The 19,799-nt window shown below is 35.2% G+C and overlaps 1 protein-coding gene across 3 annotated transcripts in view; it reads left to right on the top strand.

Annotated features, from left to right (window-relative positions):
- The window catches only part of LOC149303174 (neurexin-1-like), a 619,545-nt gene that overhangs the window by 40,347 nt on the left and 559,399 nt on the right, over positions 1–19,799 (top strand). The window contains exon 2 of one of the 3 annotated variants that reach the window (XM_089481600.1): positions 17,799–17,816. The exons of the other annotated variants lie outside the window; for them this stretch is intronic. Within the exon in view, the coding sequence (XP_089337726.1) occupies positions 17,799–17,816 (18 nt within the window). The remainder of the gene's footprint in view (positions 1–17,798; positions 17,817–19,799) is intronic. 3 annotated transcript variants of the gene reach the window in all.

Here is a 19,799-nt window from a genome sequence, read left to right as displayed (position 1 = left end):
CTTAAAAAAAAACTTTATACATGGTTGTTTGAAAGCCAAATATACTCAGTTTCATGGAATTATATACATTCCAGGTGCTCCTAGGTCCAAAAACCATTATTGCACAACATATTGTTTTTAAATAGAAAATGCAATGAGAGATTAGGCATAGGCATAACATGGATATGTCATAAGGGAAATAGGTAGAACATTGTTGACCATTTACTTAGTCAAAATGAATAGAATGTGCGTGAGGCTCCTCCCTTCTACATTCCGTGGAACAGCTAAACATATAATACCCCACGCCTATAGACTAATATTTCCAAATGGGAAATCTGTCCTTTCTCATGCCGATCTGCTCAGCCTACCCATTTAAGTAGCCAACATTTTTTATAGTAATAGTACTTATAGTAATATAGTGTAAATATTCATTTGATTGTAGTTGAAACACTATTAATGGCAATGAAGAGAGAGTCAAGTTTTAAATTAAGCACAATCTTATTTGTAGTACTGGCCAATTAAACTAAAAATAATACTGAAAGTAATATATATATATATATATTTATTTTTTTATTATTATTGCAATATCTTGAGACAAAATGTACTTTAACCATGGCACAGTAACATCCATAGAGCATTTTTTCTCACCTGGTTCTATATATCCCTTGAAAAACACTCTGTTCCGTAGTCAGGTTTATGGAGGCAGTAAAAGCAATGACTCAAATGTACCAGTGCTGCATATTGTATTTGACAGAGAGGAAAGAGTTCAAATGGAACAAGAAATGAAGAAAGCAATATTTCAGCTGTATGGATTGAGTTTGTACCAGCATCCTTTAGTAAAACTGCATTGAAATGTATGGCTTTATTGGATAACTGTCTACTATGCTTGATTTTTGTAGACTATAATGAGATCAGACGGTCCAGAGGACATTAGAAACACATACATGCAGTTAAAGGCTGTGCTGAATAACAGCTTTCTATCCATGTTTATAGCCAGACACGCAGGGACATTGTGTTATTGCTGGTACAGTATGACCTAGATAGAAGGACTAAAGAACATTCCATGTCCTGTGATTAAGGATCATAAGGTTACTTTCTAGCTAAAAATTAACTTTGGATCACATCAGAAGTTAATGGCCAAGTGTCCAGTTTATGGTTGCAAAGCTCAGACAGGCTCAGTATATCGGTAATAAAGTTAATTACATGACAGCTAAATAATAATAATAAAAAAAGCAAAACTTAATTATTAGTGAAACTCAGTTTAACTCTTTGACGTTAACAGCAGAATTCTGGCAACCATAGAAATAAGACTTGGCAGCAGAGAAGACCTGTTTGGCACACGGAAAAATATTGTTAGAAAAACAATACTTAATTATCCTAAATTTTATGCTAATATAACCAATGTCTCTCTTGTCTCTCAAAAGTCTCACTTTAATTATGGTTAGATCCTTCCCCTATGGTTTCTGCATTTCATTTTTTGCAGCAATAGTAACATTTTTACGCCTAGTGCTAGATGCTTCTAACAACTCTTGGCTGTCAAATTATACGTTCACTCACATTATGTTCATTGAATTCATCTATATGCATAATTTGTTTTTAATGTTTAAAATAAATATATTTATGCATGAAATTAAAATGTTCAAAATTCCTTGGCTCCGCTTCTTGGCATATGATAAAAACATCCTCTTTGATTCTACATTACAATATTAATTTAGAATCTAATATACCTGGATTTTAAAGATATTAGGATCCAGCTTTGTGGTAACTCCAGATTTATGATGCAGCACAGTATTGTAATATTTTCCTGCTGTTCATTTTCTGGAAAAATAATGTTATACAAATTATATCTGGAAAATATGTATTAATGCTTAGTTAAATACTAAAAGTATTCTTTAGTGAATGAAAGCATATTTTGAACATTATTGTGTTTTTGTCTGTAGACTGTAGGTATTTTAATGATCAGATAGAATACCATAAATCTGACCTTTTGAGTGCCAGTTGTCTAAATATCTTATGGTGTACATTGCAGTTCCATGTCAACATTTTAAAAAGAAAAATAATGCATTTAAGTATTTTAAAATACTTAAATATGAACATGTTCTCCAGTACCTTATTTAACTTTATTGCAGCCCCCTTCCTGCCACTGTCCTTACTCATGAGCGCTGCCTTTTAAGCATGTATGGTGGAAGTAAACTGTGGAGGCTGTGCCGACCCGGTAAATCTCACTCTTAACCAGGCCACTGAGTGTTTGCTCAACATGGCAGCCTGATGGTCAAATAGGGCTGCTGCTCACTCGACTTGCCATCCTAGAATACCCTACTGCATGTCTTCCAACATTTCAAATATAGATTGTGGTTAAACACTTGGGTAGGGAACGGAGCTTTACTTAAATGTTTTATGTAACTTTACCACTTATTGGCAACTACTTATATAATTATGGCAATTAGATGACTATTGTATCCTATTTGCACAGTTTATATTGTTTATATGTTTATACATGTTACTGATACATTTAAGGGCTGGAGAACACTCATACTAAGCAAGCATCTAGAGCTCCTAGAAAAAGAGGAGAAGAAAAGAGAACCTAAGAGGGTCTTGTGCCTCCTAAACATGGGCAACTCTGATTGGTATGCTAGAGAGATTAGACGGCAAATAATTAATAAATCAAGTACTCACTTCATTAATGTGTCTCTGTGTTTGTATATATAAATATATATATATATGAGAAATAAATAAATAAGGATACATATTAGGAACCAACACTCAATCATTTAGTTTTGTTTAGCACTGTGTATAATGTAATAGCAAATACAAAAAAAGGAAGTCAAATGACATATTTTTGCAAATATGCTCCTACCAGCAAACAGTACGGACATTTAGCAGTCTTGTAACACAAAGTTAGCAGTTATTGTAAAAAATACTATTACAAATACTTCTGTAATAAAATCAAAGCTAATTGCTCAGGGTTTATTAACAGACTTGAACATATTAATATGAGTTGAAGTTGAAATCAATCTTTGGGTGTTTTCCTTACACAAATTGGTTCCATTATATCTGTCAGTTAGTGAGATAATTATGCAAAGCGTCATGACATAACAAATATATGACACAGAAAACAACATTATGCTGTGAAATTTAGGTAGAAAATACACATTTCCACATCTATGCCAAACTTGGTTCACCCTCTTTTGAGGACTATAACTCACATTAACCTCATCATCATTCAAGGTGTGGCTAATGGGAGTATTCATTTTTTTATGTTTTTGGGGGAGAAAGTAGCATCTTAATCACTGATCTATCCATGGTAGTGGGCAACTAGGCATCATTGGTTGCCCAGCATGCTAGCCAGCTGATCTTACAAGCAGCAATAACAGACTGCCTGTTCCATTTCCAACTAACTAATTAAAGGTTTCAACTGAACCGACAAAGCCTGTACATGTACGGGCCCACAACCCATTGTCCTTAAGGGGTTAATTTTGCGATGAATGATCAACTTTGCACGGTAGGCTACCTGCAGCTCTCCTTCTTCCGGGACAATGGTTCTGGGAAGGAGCATCCGTTCTTAAGGGTGTAGTTGGCTGCAGACAGCCTTTAATGGGTGGGGAGTCGGCAGCTACCGGGAGGGGAGTGGGTGTGGCCAGATGCCACGCTCTGCCTGGAGAAAGAAGAACCAGATGGTCAGCTCAGAGCAATTCCGCAGCCCTCATATACTACAGAAAGGGTTTTTCTGCGATCACTCTTAGTGATCTCAGAGAGTGGACTATGATGTTCCACCATGTACTAGATTGGCGGTTGGCAATGAAAGGGTTAAACACTTCATCTAATGATTCAGCTGTGAATCGTGAGGGGCAAATCTAGTGTTTAATACAAGAGAAAATAACTAGGGTTAGAGCTCATAATGAATGTTTACATTTGTGAGATCAACTCCCTCTGCAATACACAATTAAGTAAATAACCCCTTATATCCTACAGGCAACAGGGCTTATTAAACCTTTTAGGCTGTATGTATGTGTGTGTGTGTGTGTGTATGTGTGTGTGTGTGTAGCAAAATCAAACAGTGGGAAATGTTTTATCACCCCCTCAGCTGCGTTCAATAGTACTGTGAAAACCAGCTTGTTCTATCCTTTGTTTTGTTACAGGCAGTAAGAAATTATGTATATCATGCTTTCTACTCATATTAATTTTCCTTATATGGGCAAGTTCACATAAATGTTTCACTGGGAGTACCACGCTAAACGTGTATTAGCCGTGTTCTACTAATAGAATTTCAGTTTCTAGTAGTTTAGGTTCTAAGCTTGTGATATATCTGTCGGAGGTAATTGGATAGTAACCTCCCTTAGACTGCGGTGGAAAAAATAAAACAGTTATACATTTTATGTTAGTTAATATATACCCAATATATCTCTTTTTCTGTCATGTTATTGCAGTCTATGAAGAGTTTTCTATTTTGATTCTTGTGATGGAGTTATCTCTGACATTAAAAAAGATGGCAGGTGTTTATTATTCATCGAACACCATTCAAAAAACAGATGTTTATTATTCTCCTGAACATTTGGTCATACTTAACCCATTATTCTCTAACCCTCAATTAGTACATTTGCTCTTGTAAAATATTTTGGGGTCTATAGCACAAGTGATTGGTGTAGTGATCACTAACTTGTTTAGTAGCTTGTATTCCTGCTGCTAAGGTAGGTGTTGTCCTAGACATATATAAGCAAACTAAAGAATAAAATATATAACTTAAATTGCCTGTATACGGCTTTCATCATATTACACAGTGGCATCATTGCAGAAGCAAACATTGCAACATTGCATTTCCATTAGACTTGTGCATTTGTATTCGGGAGAACATGAAAAGGAACACGAAGGTTGTGTTTTCATTGTTCAGCCCAAATACCGAACATGCCGGCGGCAAAACGTATACGAAGACACACCACACGAAGAATCTTTGTGTTCATATTCGTCTTTGTTTACTAATCTCCCTGGTCCCTTCTCCGTCTAGCCTACCTTATCTACGCAGCATCGCAGAGGTTAACGGGAGCGAAAATCCTTAGGTTCACCGTCAGGAGTTTAAGGGCCGTGCAAGCGACTTTATTGGTCCCCGGCAGGGGCCTTCTCTGGCATCAACCAATTGGATTTCTACTCCCGTTAACCCCCGCGAGGCTGCATAGAAAAGGTAGGCTAGACGGGAAAGGGAACCCCCTGTGTTACCAAGAGATATAGCCTTCGTATTAAGGAGGCTCCTGGGTATTTGTAATTAGGTGATCTATATCACCACTCCATTCAGTTTGGGTAAGATGTATAATGACTGCTGTAATAAAACTGCTCACTTGTAAATGGGAAAACCATTGAAAATGAGTATAGGGGTATTTTTTCTTGCATCTTTGTAGCTTGAGTGGCTGTTTCACCACCCTATCTATAAGGTTTCCAGTGTTCAGGACTTCTTTCTGATACTAGTTCCAAAAATGGGTAGGGGAGATCCCTCTTGGAACTCTGGGTTACCAATGAGGGGAAGGTAAATGGAGTAACACCATTGTATGTTGTGTTTTAATTGGACTATTTTTCCATGTTTTAATTGTTGAGTACAGCAATGGGTTATGGAGTAAGTATGGCAGAACCAATGGCAACACAATTGGTGTTAGCAAATTTCTTCTTATTCTTAATTCATTCAATAACATGTCTCATGAGAGATGCTACATTGTAAGATCCTGCATCCAGAATGTTAATTCTTTGACTATATTTAAGTTGTTAAGTTTCTTTTTTTTGCCACCAAATTTTTTGAAAATGGAATTTATTTTTATTTTTCTTGTCGTCAGGCAGAACTTGTAGAGGTAATAGAATTTTTGGGAAGCTTGTCATTTTGATTATGTGGCCCTGCCTCGTAAATGTTATGTTATGTAGGTCCCATGTTTTAAGCTCTTGAAAAACTTTTTTAATGATGTGGGTAATATTGTGGATTTTGTAACCAAATAATCAATATATTATGGGGCCCAGCGTAACCCATAAAAAGGGTGGTGGTCGCAATTTATGTCCTAAATATAGCGCCTTTAATTTTTCTAAAGTAATCTTGAAGCCTGTTATGCCACCCTTTGAGGACAACTAGTCCAAAATGACTGGAAGGGGTTTTCTCGGATTTGAGACATACAACAACACGTGAGCCGCAAAGAATGAGGGGCCAAATTGAACAGGAGAGGGAACAGCAAGCATCCCTGTAACACTCCTCGTTCCAAGGTGTCCCTCCAAGTAAAAAACATAGAAACATAAAATGTGATGGCAGGCTCATCTAGTTTGCCCAGTAATCATTACAATTGTTTGGGGGATGTTGTACAGGGAGACAAGTCTGGAGTCTCTTAGCTATCAGTTTTGACAGGTAAATTGTCTCTACATAGAAAACAATATTCTGTTGCAGTAACCTTACAATGAAGCCACACCACTCTTAATTTTCTATATGGCAGCACCGTCCTAAATGCAACCATATAGATTGTTAAAAAGACGCATTGGTTTTTTGAACTGTTATTTGAGATTTTATTTTTGCTTTTGAATTTTATTTTCTTATAATAAACATGCAAATGCTGAGTCTAAAAGAAGAATTGTGTGCTTTAAGATATAGTGATTAATTACCTAAAAATATGCTAATAAATGTATTTAATATAAATGTGAACATGTGGGAAATCCTTTTGGGATTTCTGAAAAAAATAATTAATTGTCAGGAATCACACAGCACAAGTATGGCCTCGTTTTCCAAACCCAGGGGATCAATATGTAGGAAATAATGTTAGATACAGTGGCTTGTGTCTCACTATATTTCTAGTTATTATGCATTGCAAGATGCATTGGGCATCTATACCCAAAAACAATGTACAATAGATCATATATATTTTCATTATTGTAAGCGTTGATGCTTAAACCCAAGGCACATAGATCTCTTTACTTTTCATTTTTTTAAGTTTGTTTTGGTGAATGTTTTTTTTAGTTTTAGATTTAGATTTTTTTAGTTTGACCGTTTACTTTCTGTCATGAATTGGTAGATTAATTTTTATTTAAAAAGTTTATTGACAATAGAGAGAGTTTGTTGCATAGTGATATCACTATGCATTAAAAAGATGCAAGTTTCTGAAGCAAGAGCATTAGAAATACATCCTTACAAATTTAACTATTTAACTATACAGAGTGAGGTCATCTTTCATGCAGAAGTATTGTTTACCTTTCATTTTGTATAATACTATCAAGGAGTTGAAATGTTCAACTATTCTACAAATTCCATTTCTCTTTGGACATACATATAATTATTTATTTTCTTTGAACACAAAAAAGCATATTTTGTATGAAGAAGTACATTAGATCAGACCATGGACAAACCCAAGGCCTGTTCCCAAGAGGGATACTGGCAGAATTGAGATCAGTGGTAGCCTACGCATACTCTTGGACTGCTGAACCTATCTTGGTTTCACATGACATTATGGGACACGGTACATTCAGGCCACGTCTTTTTGCCTCCCAATCTATGCATGGGCTATCCAAAAACTTGCATTTTGTTTCCAAAAATCTATATTTATATCTTTACTATATAATCACTGTATATGTTATGTTTGTTTAATAGGTTCTATTTAGTTTACAAATGTTTGTAGGATGCTATCATGATGTTATACATAAAAAATATAATTTTTATCATCAAATGATGTCATCTTCCGGCGCTCAGCATTACAAGCCGGCACCAAGACCGAACAAGAGGGCTTGCAGAGGAGAGAGAGGGGCGCCAAGCGGGTACTGACAACTTGGTAAGCGAAAACCACTCGGTGCCCTCTCTCTCTTCTGCTTTAAAAAAAAAAAAAAGGGCTTGGGGTGGCAAAGTCCCGCCCCTTCAAAAGTGCCGCCTGGAGCAATTGCCCCACTCTGCTCCATGGTAGGGCCGGCCCTGAGTAGTGGTGCATTCTTTTTGATGTCTGTGTAGATGAAAATTTCTTTTAATTTACAATACATGTAATTGTGACTACTTTATTCTAAGGAATTTGTTTAGTGATCATGATATCCTCAAGTAAAATGTATAAACCTTTTTTACTAGTATTTATATTGGTATGGCCCAAATATCAGTTGATTGATATTAGATAATACACCTGTCAAAATCGACAGACTCATGAAGGAAAAGATACTGTATCTATGTCCTTTTGTAAATATGAATTTCCACTTAAAACATATTTTTCTAGCTAAAAATATAATACCTGTGCATCTAATATGGAGTCTTAATAAGTTGCACAGGTAGTTACTTACTTTTGCCAAAACATTTTAACTTGGAATAATGCTTGTGCTGAGGTTGGTGGCATATATGATTAATATTTAATGAATGGACTCTACTGGTAAACATTACGCAGAAGTGTACGTCGTTTTATGGATTATCTCATCATAATAAAATTAGCCAAGTGGTAGCTGACATAGTAGTTGGTAAGCTACAACTCATATGTCCAGACACTATTTATGGTGGCATTGCAGGGCATCATAAATTTCCAATGAGAAGGATTCAGTAGTGAAGCCAGTAGACTGTCTAAAGTAATCCTATTTTTGCTTTAAGAAGTGTTAAACCCAGTTTAATATAAAGGAATATACATTTTAGACTGTTTATAGATATGCTGTAATATTATTTGCACTTGTATCAGAGAAATAACATTTTTTAGCTTACCAGAATCGCACCAATGAACAGTTCAGGAGAAATGCGTGTTCTATAATATCAATGGCCAAGTGAAGTGTCATTCCATGAATATTGCAGTTCCACTCTTCAGGGTGAAACTAATTGAAGTCCAAAGCTCTTTCACAAGCAGTAAATCATATTAGTTATTTCATAGGGAAAAAAAATTGCATCTTTATTGTATTTTAAATTCACATATAGCCAAAAGCATTTGTGCTCATACTTGCAAAGAGAGTGAAGAGTAGAACTTCATCTAAAAAATATCATGGGAACACAACAGGGAATTTTTAATAACATTTTTATTATAAAATGTAACTCAGATGACTTAAACCAGTTATTAATGGTATTACATTTGTTAGTATGTTGTGGAATTGACTAAAGCTATAGACTATTTTTTGTAATATTGCTAAATTAATGAATAATGAACCAATTAAAATGTTTTCTTTTTTCATTCGATTCCTATTATGTTTAATTGCACCAAACCTGTGGTTTAAAAGGTGGCCAATAATCACATTTTATATAGTCTTTTTTTTTTTCTTTTTGTCCATATGAAGTTGTATTGGAGTTTTTTATTATTTAACCTTCAAAAGGGATGCAGTATTCTCAAGGTTTTTAATCCACCTGGCTGAGAATATAAAAAAATGGTCAATATCACCTTGGGAAGTGGGTTCTCATATGTTCCCTACTGCTTCTGCTAGAAGCTTTAAGATACGTGTGTGTATGGGGAGGGAGTTGGCACATATAAAGTGGACAGTTGAGCTTATGCTCCTCAGATTTTGAGCCAAGGGTTAGTGATTGATTTGAGACCTGGGCTATGGAGCACTCTCCTTAGCAAGGATTATCAAGCTTTGAACTTTTTGCACAGAGGAAAGAAACCAAGCAGTGCCTGGTTCTCTAAATTTGGACTAATTTTTTTAATCTGATAACAATTTACGAGATAAAAACACCTTAATAAAAAATATTGCACATCATAGATGCAGTCTGGTCTGTGTATTCCATATCATGTGAATGGTTATTTTCTGCAAAGCTCAGCATTGCTCAAACCCTTGATTGAGAAAGACGTTCTTAAGAATAGCAGTCCTGGCTCCAGTATTCTGAGACCATGTCCTGCAGAGTACTCAGCACATTTAAACACTTTTAGTTTTGAACTGTACATTAGTGCTAATGGTTTAATCACTGGTTGCAGCTCACAATTATTCGCAGCTTCTTAGACCAAACCCTGTCTTTAATCCTCAAAGCCAATTATTCCTACCGTTAAAGCTTGACTCAACTTCGGGTATTAGCTTACATAATTAACACTGGAGGTTGCCTTAGGATAACTTATCTGCCATCGCTTCTGGAATAAATCAGCTTTTAATGTTTCTGTCCAGACTCTCGATTCCCAGTATAATTTCACTTCTAAAAGCCATCTGGGAAGTTATTGTGAAATCAATTCCCAGGGTATATTATATTTATTTAAAACCCTAAAAAGGCCTATTTCAACCCTTTATACAAACACTCATCCAATTATCTTGTCTATTTATCAACCTATTTAAGTGACTTTCCATGTTGCATGGTGCCAGGGGGTAGATATATGACTAATGAAACCTGTGGTGTGGGTAACATACACTAATATGCCTTTGGATATAAAAGAATAACATATACTTAATATCCTTAAACCTAGTACATTTTATTATCTGGAAAGCTGTTCTGTACAAGCATACAAGCATTAATACTATGGCTCCATTAGTTTTTTGTGTTGTTAACCTTCACCAAGTAAAAGATGAGGTTTATAAAGTAGTCCTATTACTTTATAGTCTAGTCCGAAAGAGACATGAAATTCAAGGATAAGTAAATAAGAATCCATTGCCTAAAATGAAAATGTTTTTGACTCTAGTCTCAGGCCCCCCAGAGGTTTCCGCTCCTTGGGATGAGGGAAAAAGAAGCTTTGATGGGCAGGCATTGGGAAATAAATACGGGGCAGAGCTGATCCATGGTAGTTGTGTAAGGGGAGTGTGGACCGAACCAAGGAGAGGAGTTGGTAAATTTAAATACCTCTTCTTCCTGCCCTTGAGGCCAGGTAATTTAAAGTTCACAGGTAGGAGTATCATGTACCATTTCATATCTACTCAACCAGTCCCCTTAAAAACTACATTATTCAGATAATGTAATCACTATGATGGAGGTACTAAGAGAGAGTGATAGATAAGTGGAAGAGCAGAAGTGGTAGAGGTTAGTATACTGAAAGAATATAGCAATACTATAAAAGACATAAAGATATCCTGAAGATCATGGACCAAGTAACTTTTTCCTAAGTTTTTAGCAAAATATGGACAGAATAGTAGGACGAAATGGATCTTATCTGCCATCAAAATCTGTTTCCTTGATCAAAACATATTTATTTTTTGCCATGTTTATATTTACTAAAGCCTTTTTCTTTATTCCACTAAATACTATTTGTGTTTAATACATGTATACATAAATTTAGCTTTGAAATGTAATAGATTTGGAACTTATCTAGAAAGAAATATTAGGCACAGCAAGAGTGTTGGACAAATGCAATTGTTTAATGAAAAGTTTGGCTCCTAAAAAGACTCAGTTTGTAAAATATGATATCCTCTATTGTTTTATGAGAGTTCCGTGTTTCAAAGAGCCAGGATGTCTGTTGATCTACTTAATGACTTACCAGATTGTAGAGTAGGAGTCTCACATCTGTTTGTATTTTTCTTAAATAAAATTAAAAATAGCTTCTGAATAAATAAACTGATTTAGAGATCAAAAGAAAGGTAAACGTTCCAATATTTTTCAAATTGATTTTTAGATACTTTTTTTATAGTTTGATTGCTAAGCAAAAATGTGCCTCAAAAATCTCAAAAAATTCTATGATGCTAATTTTAAAGTAATGTGGACCATAATTGGTTCTAGACAGAATAAATGCAAAACATGATTTCACAAACCAAACAAAAAAATTGTAAACAACCAAAAATATGGATAAACAGGCTATGGTTTGGAGAGTTTGGCAATTGCCAACAACTTCATTAAAAAAAACAATAAATTACATACTTTGGGACAACTAGAATCACTCTTACTTTCGATATCTCCTTATTATGTATACATAGTTTTTAGTGAACAAGCAGCCATTATCTCTGATACACTGGGGCATATTGACATATTGATTTTACTAGCCTGCTTCTCTATTTATTTCACAGCTACCTCTCTGTGGCCTGCCATGCCATATAGAATGCCAAGAGCGGTAACCCATAATAGTGATCAAAACATGCATTTTAACATTGATTTATCGATCTGTATAGAACCATCATAAAACTTTGGGACTCTCCAGAGTTTATCTTCAGGTGAAATACTGCCTTCTCTCATCAGTTTCCTCTTTTTCTGGAAAGAGGGTGGTCATGCTTACTTCCTGCCTACTTCCCTTCCTAACTTCCTGCCTGTTTATATGACCAACTCCATATATGCCTCCCTGCATGGATAGCCCCACCTTCTTGCACAGCTAGTCACACCCTCTCATGAAGCCACTTCCCCAGGAAAGGGAATGCTGAAGGTGGCCTGCCTTGGGATATTCCCAGGCATGGTCATCATATTCTGCAGGGCTGGGCAAACAGGACATAACAATATACCTGGCAACTCTCAGGGTCATGGGAACAGGATCCTGACACCCCTCACTCCCCACCCATTTCCACTTTAAATGGAGGTGTTTCCTGTAATGTCAGCAGGATCGCCCACTGACATCAGCGAGATCCCCCCCCAATGTCAGCGGGACCGCCCACCGACATCAGCTTGACCGATCACCGATGTCAGCCTGGCCACATCCAAAAAGGTTGCTTTTCATCCACAAGATCATGTTACTTTTATCAACAGTCTGTTAATCAATAGTCTAATTATCAATTAGTCTATGTATCATTTTATTATATTTTTTGAGATTCATTTAGATTTTAAATATTATATTTTTACACTAGTGGCATTTGCATAATGATTCTTCACTGTAATATCAGCTCATAGTTAATCATTCTACTTGTCCTGTTGGAGGCATTGCACAATGTTCCTTCAATCGGTGGTCCAACTGTGGCACGGACCCACTTCTCACTCTCCATTTTTTCACATTATACTCTTAAATGTACGGGAGTAGAATACACAAACTAACACAAACGGTATGTTTTGCATTTAGCCAAAATAAATAAGATAATATATAATAAATTAAACATGTTTCTACTTTAAAAGATAACTTAGTAAATCTTTATTTCAGTAGCGTCAACAAGCTCCTTAATTCGGCATGTTTTTTTTTAATACAAACTGTATGTTTATGTCGCTTTGTAATTAGTCACTACAGTTGTTTCATACTCATTTATTCTTTACTTTATGTTCTAACTAAAAAGGATGTGAATGCCACAGGAAATCAGCTGGGCTGCCATAGAATGTTGTTTTTCATACTTGAGTAAACAATTGCTATACAAGGAGGCAAATTATAATTATAACTATACAGTAGATAATGAATCCACACTCAAAAAAGAAAATTAGTGAGTATTTTGCAAAATCGCACACACGTAGCACATTTTCTATTGTATATCTCACTTTGTTTACCAACAGTTGCATATTTTGTTTTCTGTGGCACCGCAAATTTCTCATTTAGTTTATAATCACACAATATTATGTAGCTGAAGGGCATTTTGATGTCTGTGAAAGCAGATATATCAGTCTTGATGTGAAGCATGCACAGAATCTTTTTCCTTTTGGTTTTTTTACTTACGTGAAATGTTTTTTGGAGTTTTGGCGTTTATTCACTAGAGTTGGGCAAATTCACCAACAAGGACTCTGAAGATGAAAAGTGTCTTAAAGTAGAAACAATATCATTGTGCTCTTTTGCGAGCTGTTATTTTTCCCATATTAGTTGTTGCTGAATGGGGTGAAACCATGAGGTTTCTGCAGTAAAGCCATACAAAGACACACAGGGGACGATTGCAGCATCAAGGGACACACATCGTCTTAATTGACTGCCAAAAGATCTGAATAAATATCAGGTCAAGGCAGGAGAACGATTCATTTTAATAATTAATTATAAGTTAGTAACTTTTGCAAAAAAAATTATTTGTGGGAATCTGAATGCACAAGTCTATTATTTACTAAAATAATTGTTTCTCCATGAGTTGTGGTTTTATCACTCTCACATTATTCATTATGAAGGGCCAAGATTAGCACAAGGAAGAAGGGTTGAGCTGGCCCTGTGTAATGTATAATTTAAAGTGTAAGGAAAGTTTTAAGAAACCTTACTGATGTACCTATACATTATACAGGGCCAGCCAGGTTGTTTCTGCAGCAGAAGCTCAATGTGCTTGCACCTTCATTGTATAGTATCGCAAAGCCAAGAAGATAAAATACAAATTCCAGCTTTCTCTTTAGTGAATAACCCACTTTTTGCTAGAAAAGCATTGTATGTTTCCACTTATTGAACCGCACCACACCAATGGGATTTTCTCCTAAATGGAGGCTTTAAATTGCACGAGAGTCTCCTTGGGATAAAAATGCAATTCAGTCCCATTGATTCAGCTCCTTGGTAAGCAATTTAGCCATAAAAAATGATATAGGACTCTCAAGGTACTTAGTAGTGGTGGGCTAAGCAATATATGTCCATATACTATGATTGAATCCCCAATATTTATGCCTTAAAAAGATGTTTCTTGAGTGGTGTTCACTGGGTATCCGCTGAATTCTTGTTTTGTTTTACGACGTTGAAGTGGTAGAATAGAACACAAATGCAATTCACTGTGTCTGATTTACTTGACTATTAGGGTTTAATAGTAAATGTTTAATGGTATTCTGTGGCTAGATGAAAAGGTAGTGGCCATTGTGATATTAGTAAATGTATTCCTGCTTTCTTAGAGAACTTTGCCGATGATATTACTTCTGAATCTTTTTTGGGTAAAGCTTCATTCAATATTTAACAGACATCCAGTGCATCCCGAGTCATTATATATACAGGGTAGTTAGCAAGTCCTTTGTTCCATAGTAGTAGTTCTGTTGGGGAATTATTTTCACAAATGATAAAAGTAGCAAGCAGAGAGCCACATAGTGGAAAAAGAAAATTTAGTAGTGATGTCTGAGCGGGACATTTCTGAAAATTTGGAATGACGCTGTTTTGTCCTGTAATAAAATATGTATGCTTTGTCTTTCATAAATTAGCAATTTTAGAAGGACTTTCTTTATTTGTTGCGTTGCATGAGAGGGCTAGCACCTTATGGTCAATGGGGCAAGTACAGCTAAGTTGCCCCTACAGCCCCCCCCATCATTCTGTATCAACCCTCATCTAATATTTGAGCTTATACTTGCACACAGACCCACTCATCAACACACACAATTTCTTATACACACTTTCTCCCAACTTGGGCTTACATTACCTTGCCTGGAACCTAGGTTGGCTTCTGAAGGAGCTCTATGGGCCATGTAACATCACACTATGTGACACTATGTGACTGTGCCGAAGAATTTGAATCGGCCCCTAAAGCTAGAATTGGTCCTTGTTGCCCCTTTTAGGGAGTTACTGCAGAAACCTCATGATTTCATCCCCTTCAGCAGTAGCTAATGTGGGAACAAATAACAGTTTGCAAAAGCGCACAATGACATTGTTTTCTACTGTTAGGCATTTTTCATATATTTGTAAAAAAAAAACTTTAAACTCTAAAAAGCAACGCTTTAGGTTTTCATTGAAATTAGTGTGTGGAGCTTCCAAAACGTATGATTGTGTCACCCCATGGACCAAAGAGAAAATGCAAGTAGGAAGACGCTGAACAGCAAGTTAATGATGCCTAAAACTTTGTTGTAAAATAAACAAAAGGTTGGAACTGCTGGAATTGAAAACTAAATCTGCTGATTCAAACTAAGCAAATATCTAGAAAGTTATCTCTATTTATGTTATGATTTCTGAAAACCAAATAAAAAAATAAAACATGCATTATGCATTTTTTTCTAAAACTTTTGTGTGGAAATCTCTGACATTTTCACAAAAGAAGGAAAACATACATAGAAAACAAATTAGGCAAATACAGCAATACCATTCCCCATGGATGTCTCACAATTATGTTGAGTATTATAATTCTCTGCAGATCAATTTTTTAATAAAGAAAATATTTTCAGAAAATTAGATTTAAGACAATCATTTTTTATCATAAGATGAAGCTGTTACAATACTAACAAAAGCATAAGTTCTTATATTTTGCCGGCTAGAATTTCATTATTATGCTTCTAGCTAGCCACATTGTACCAAATTGTGTTTCAGCTCCCAATCTGACCGATGCATAAACCTATTTTATATATAGTTTTGGCCTAAAGTTATAAAATAAAATTTACTTGCTGTAAGTGGCTATAATAATTTAATGTCAGCCCGTTCGGCTATGATGCCATCTGTAGGTCAAAGTAACTTTTTGACTGTAAATACTGTGTGGGATATGGTATGGCAATACAATTTTATTTTTTTTTAATGAACATTTCAGAAATTATAACAAAGGCAGAATTTTGCAACAAAAGAAATATATGAAAACATTTTAATAGGGCTTTTGGATTTTGATTTTAGAAAAAAAATATGTAATGGCTAGTATTAGAGAAGCTATTATTTTTTTTTATTATATAATGTATTATTTATATTATAAAATATATATTCTTCCTGTAACGTAATGCATTGCTAATCAAATATTTTAGATTCTTTATTCAAATATTACAGATGTTGAGCATATAGGCATACAATCACCTTGAGCTCCTTTGCAACTTTGTTCTATGAAAAGCCTTCCAATGATATAAAAGAGTAAATGCTTTTAGCGTACAGTCACTAGACAGCGATTATCCTCACTTCACCATTTATTGATTCTAATCAACAGTAACTAATTAATGAGCTTTTAGGTAACAGCATAATATCCCGATTTGTAGAATTATATTTGGATGCCAGCGTTTATGCTTTTTCTGTATCATTGAGCTGTGGCATATATTTTTTTTTACTTTAAAGACCAGTTCCCAGAGAGATTAAGATTTTTAATTTGTTGACGTATATTAAAGATTGCTTCTGGTGGGTGTGTGAATGTACAGATTGAGACAAACGGCTTTAGGGGCAGCGACCTCCTTTCCCGATGGGTACATGCCTACTGAACCTTGATGATAATACCTATATGACCGCTCTACAACTGTAGCTCTCCTTTATGTTATTATAACCACACGCCGTCTTAATTGATTGCCCAGAGATCGGAATGAATATCAGCTCAAGGCAGGGAAATTATTAATTCTGCAGTTTCAGAACACCCCACAATACATATGAATCTGCGAAATGAAGCTTAAAGCTGAATAACTGAATATATGCACATGAAACTCCTATGTGAAAGAATTCTGACATTCAGAAGTGTTTTTTCTGTATTAAGGTCGTTCCATACCTTGAAAAACTTAAGATATTTATATTTTTACATTATATTTTTAGATTGTATTTTTCCTTCATTACTTTCTAAAGATTTTGTGAAGCTTCACGTGTATACGGTGAGATAGATGCATAGAGTAGACTTTTTATATATTGTCAGAAAACAAAATACTTCAAGGATAGTTTGAGAAGATACTTGCTTCTATATCATTAAAACAATCCATGCTGTGCATTAGTTAACTGTCTTGCTGAAGTAATGTTTGCATTATTAATTACAGCCATTGGGCTAATTATTTCATTTTTTGCTAATTACTTACTTTCCCATAAACACATCTTAAGCACTAAGCCAAAACATGTATATTGAGCTTAATGAGAACACTGAGCATGTGTATTCTTGATAAACCTGAAAAGAACAAATAATGTGAAATAAAAAATATATCAAGTTTTTAAAAAAAAATGGAAAACAAAATCTGTATATATATAAAAAAAAAATGTCTTCCTCCAAAATGCGGGGTTGGGAAATACATGTCTAATTATTGCAGAAATGGTAAAAGAATTCCTTCATTTATCACATACCGTGCATAAAATAAAAGTAACATATCCTCCCTGTTGCTTTTACTTTTTCCTTTGAATGGTAGCATTTGCATGTTGTGTTTGAAGCCTTGCATGAAAACGACATGCAATGGCATATTCCTGTCTGCATGCTGCTTACTGAATGTTTTTCCTTTTCTCTCCTTCCCTGTCATGTGCTTTCAGAAGACAACCATGTTGAAGGTGGGTGCTCTCTACCTTATCTTTTCCTTAGCCCCCTTCCCTGCCCTTCCCTTTTCTTACTTGTAAAAGCACATGTTTCTTGTTAGACATGGTAAGTATGTTCAATGAAAATAAAGTATTTACCCTAAACCCTCAGTGGCAAAGATGCCCATATCAACCGTTATTATTTGTTGCAGAGAAATTGTTGTTAAGTTTGCTTACAAGCTTAAAAATAAGAATTAAATAGTCTCTCATAGAAAGGCAATCTTAATGCAGATGGCATGCTAGGTTGCAGGCAAAGGGGATGCAAGTTGAAATGATGCAAGTTGAATCTGACTTTTGAGAAGAAATAACCTATGTTAAATGGAATTATGTCCCCTACCATTTGGTTGCCTATTTTTGTATTGTAGCTACTATGTATACACTGTTTAATGAAATATGTGAACAGTATAGAAGATTTGTAGTACATGTATGTCATTATATTCAGTTAGTTTAACAGAGTAGCAGATACTGCAGACATAGTAGGCCCTGCCATGTAGGCCATCTAGGCAGCCGGCTCGGTAGAGGGTGCAGGAAAGGGGTACTGAAAACATTGCTTGTCTAGGGCCCTAGAAACCCGAACTTGATTATAGAGAATACCCATAATAACAGTGTATGGTGATGCTGTTTCAATAGTAAGGTAATTTGGGATAGCGTAATATTGAGAAGACAGTAGGAAGGTTTGAGTCTGCCTTGATCTAAAATAGAGGTAATGAGAATCACAGTAGGTTAAGTCAATGTGAATCAACAAATAACGGGGTGCATGTACATGAGGGAGAAAAAACAAACAATAATGGTGCAATATAGTTGAGCAACACAAAGCTGTCACTCACAAACGAACGTAGTAAAACAGGCCCAATAGTGCAGTATCTTAGTGTAAATGATGAAAAAATCAGAATACACTTACAGGGAACTGTGGCACAACGTTAAAGGCTCTGCAAAAGCGCTTGATTATAAAAAAGTCCAGATAAATCCAATAAAAGTCCAAAACTTATTCTCGTTTCTCACGAGTCTTGGAGTCTTTTTATTTCGCAGATTTTAAAGAAGTCATTAAAAATAAATGTTAACAGAATCCTCTGATGGGCCTGTTTTACTATGTTCGTTTGTGAGTGACATTCATATTACACACAGCGTTGTGTTGCTCGACTATATTGCACCATTATTGTTTGTTTTTTCTTCCTCATGTACATGCGCCCGGTTATTCGTTGATTGGCAATTTTAACATCCTGAGGGGTGTTCTTTGGGCAGCTGCAGTACTTTTGAGAAGTAATAAAAAAAAAAATTATTATTCACTTTATCACGTGAATAGGTCAATGTGAAACAAGGACTTCTTGTATTATCACCCATGCTGTTGACCGTTATTTCCATTTCAGCTGGGCAGTCACGTGATTCCACCCTATAGCTTATCCGCACAATATAGTGTTTTCTAGTAAAGTGATATAGAGTTTGTTTATTGATATAAACTGAAAACTGCTTTATTAACTAACTTAAGTTAATATTAGACAATAAAATAATTGAACACTCCTATTTAGTTCAGTGTTCCTACTCTTTCACAGACTACAGTATATGTTTTTTTTATTTACTTTAACAGTGTAGTGTTTTATATTCTTAGTGCATATGTGTGCTTTAGTTGCAAAACAGTCTCTACAAATTCGTGTAAAGGAAAAAACTTTCACTTATTTGTACATACTATATGCATTTGCTGGAAGAATAGACCTTTCATTTCTCTTTAAAAAGCCCTAGAAAATAGAGTCAACAGGTACTTCCTCTTGGTAAATGAAAATTGTAGTAAAATAATGATTAAAAACCAAATGACAGCCAATTGTTCTCTTCTTCTATCATTTGCGCAGGCCAAATTTATTGTAGAATATTTAAAGGCTTTTATTAAATAAAGAGGAAGTAGTGCAAGCAAAAAACAAACAAAAAAACGTTTCTGGTCAATTTTTTTTCTGTTTGTTTTTGATC

The sequence above is a fragment of the Sceloporus occidentalis genome, unplaced genomic scaffold (assembly GCF_023333645.1).
Source record: "Sceloporus occidentalis isolate IW3139 unplaced genomic scaffold, rSceOcc1.0.p SCAF_15, whole genome shotgun sequence".
NCBI classification, from domain to species: domain Eukaryota; kingdom Metazoa; phylum Chordata; class Lepidosauria; order Squamata; family Phrynosomatidae; genus Sceloporus; species Sceloporus occidentalis.
Note: the sequence above shows the minus strand (reverse complement) of the source record. Positions and strands in the feature narration are given on the sequence as shown.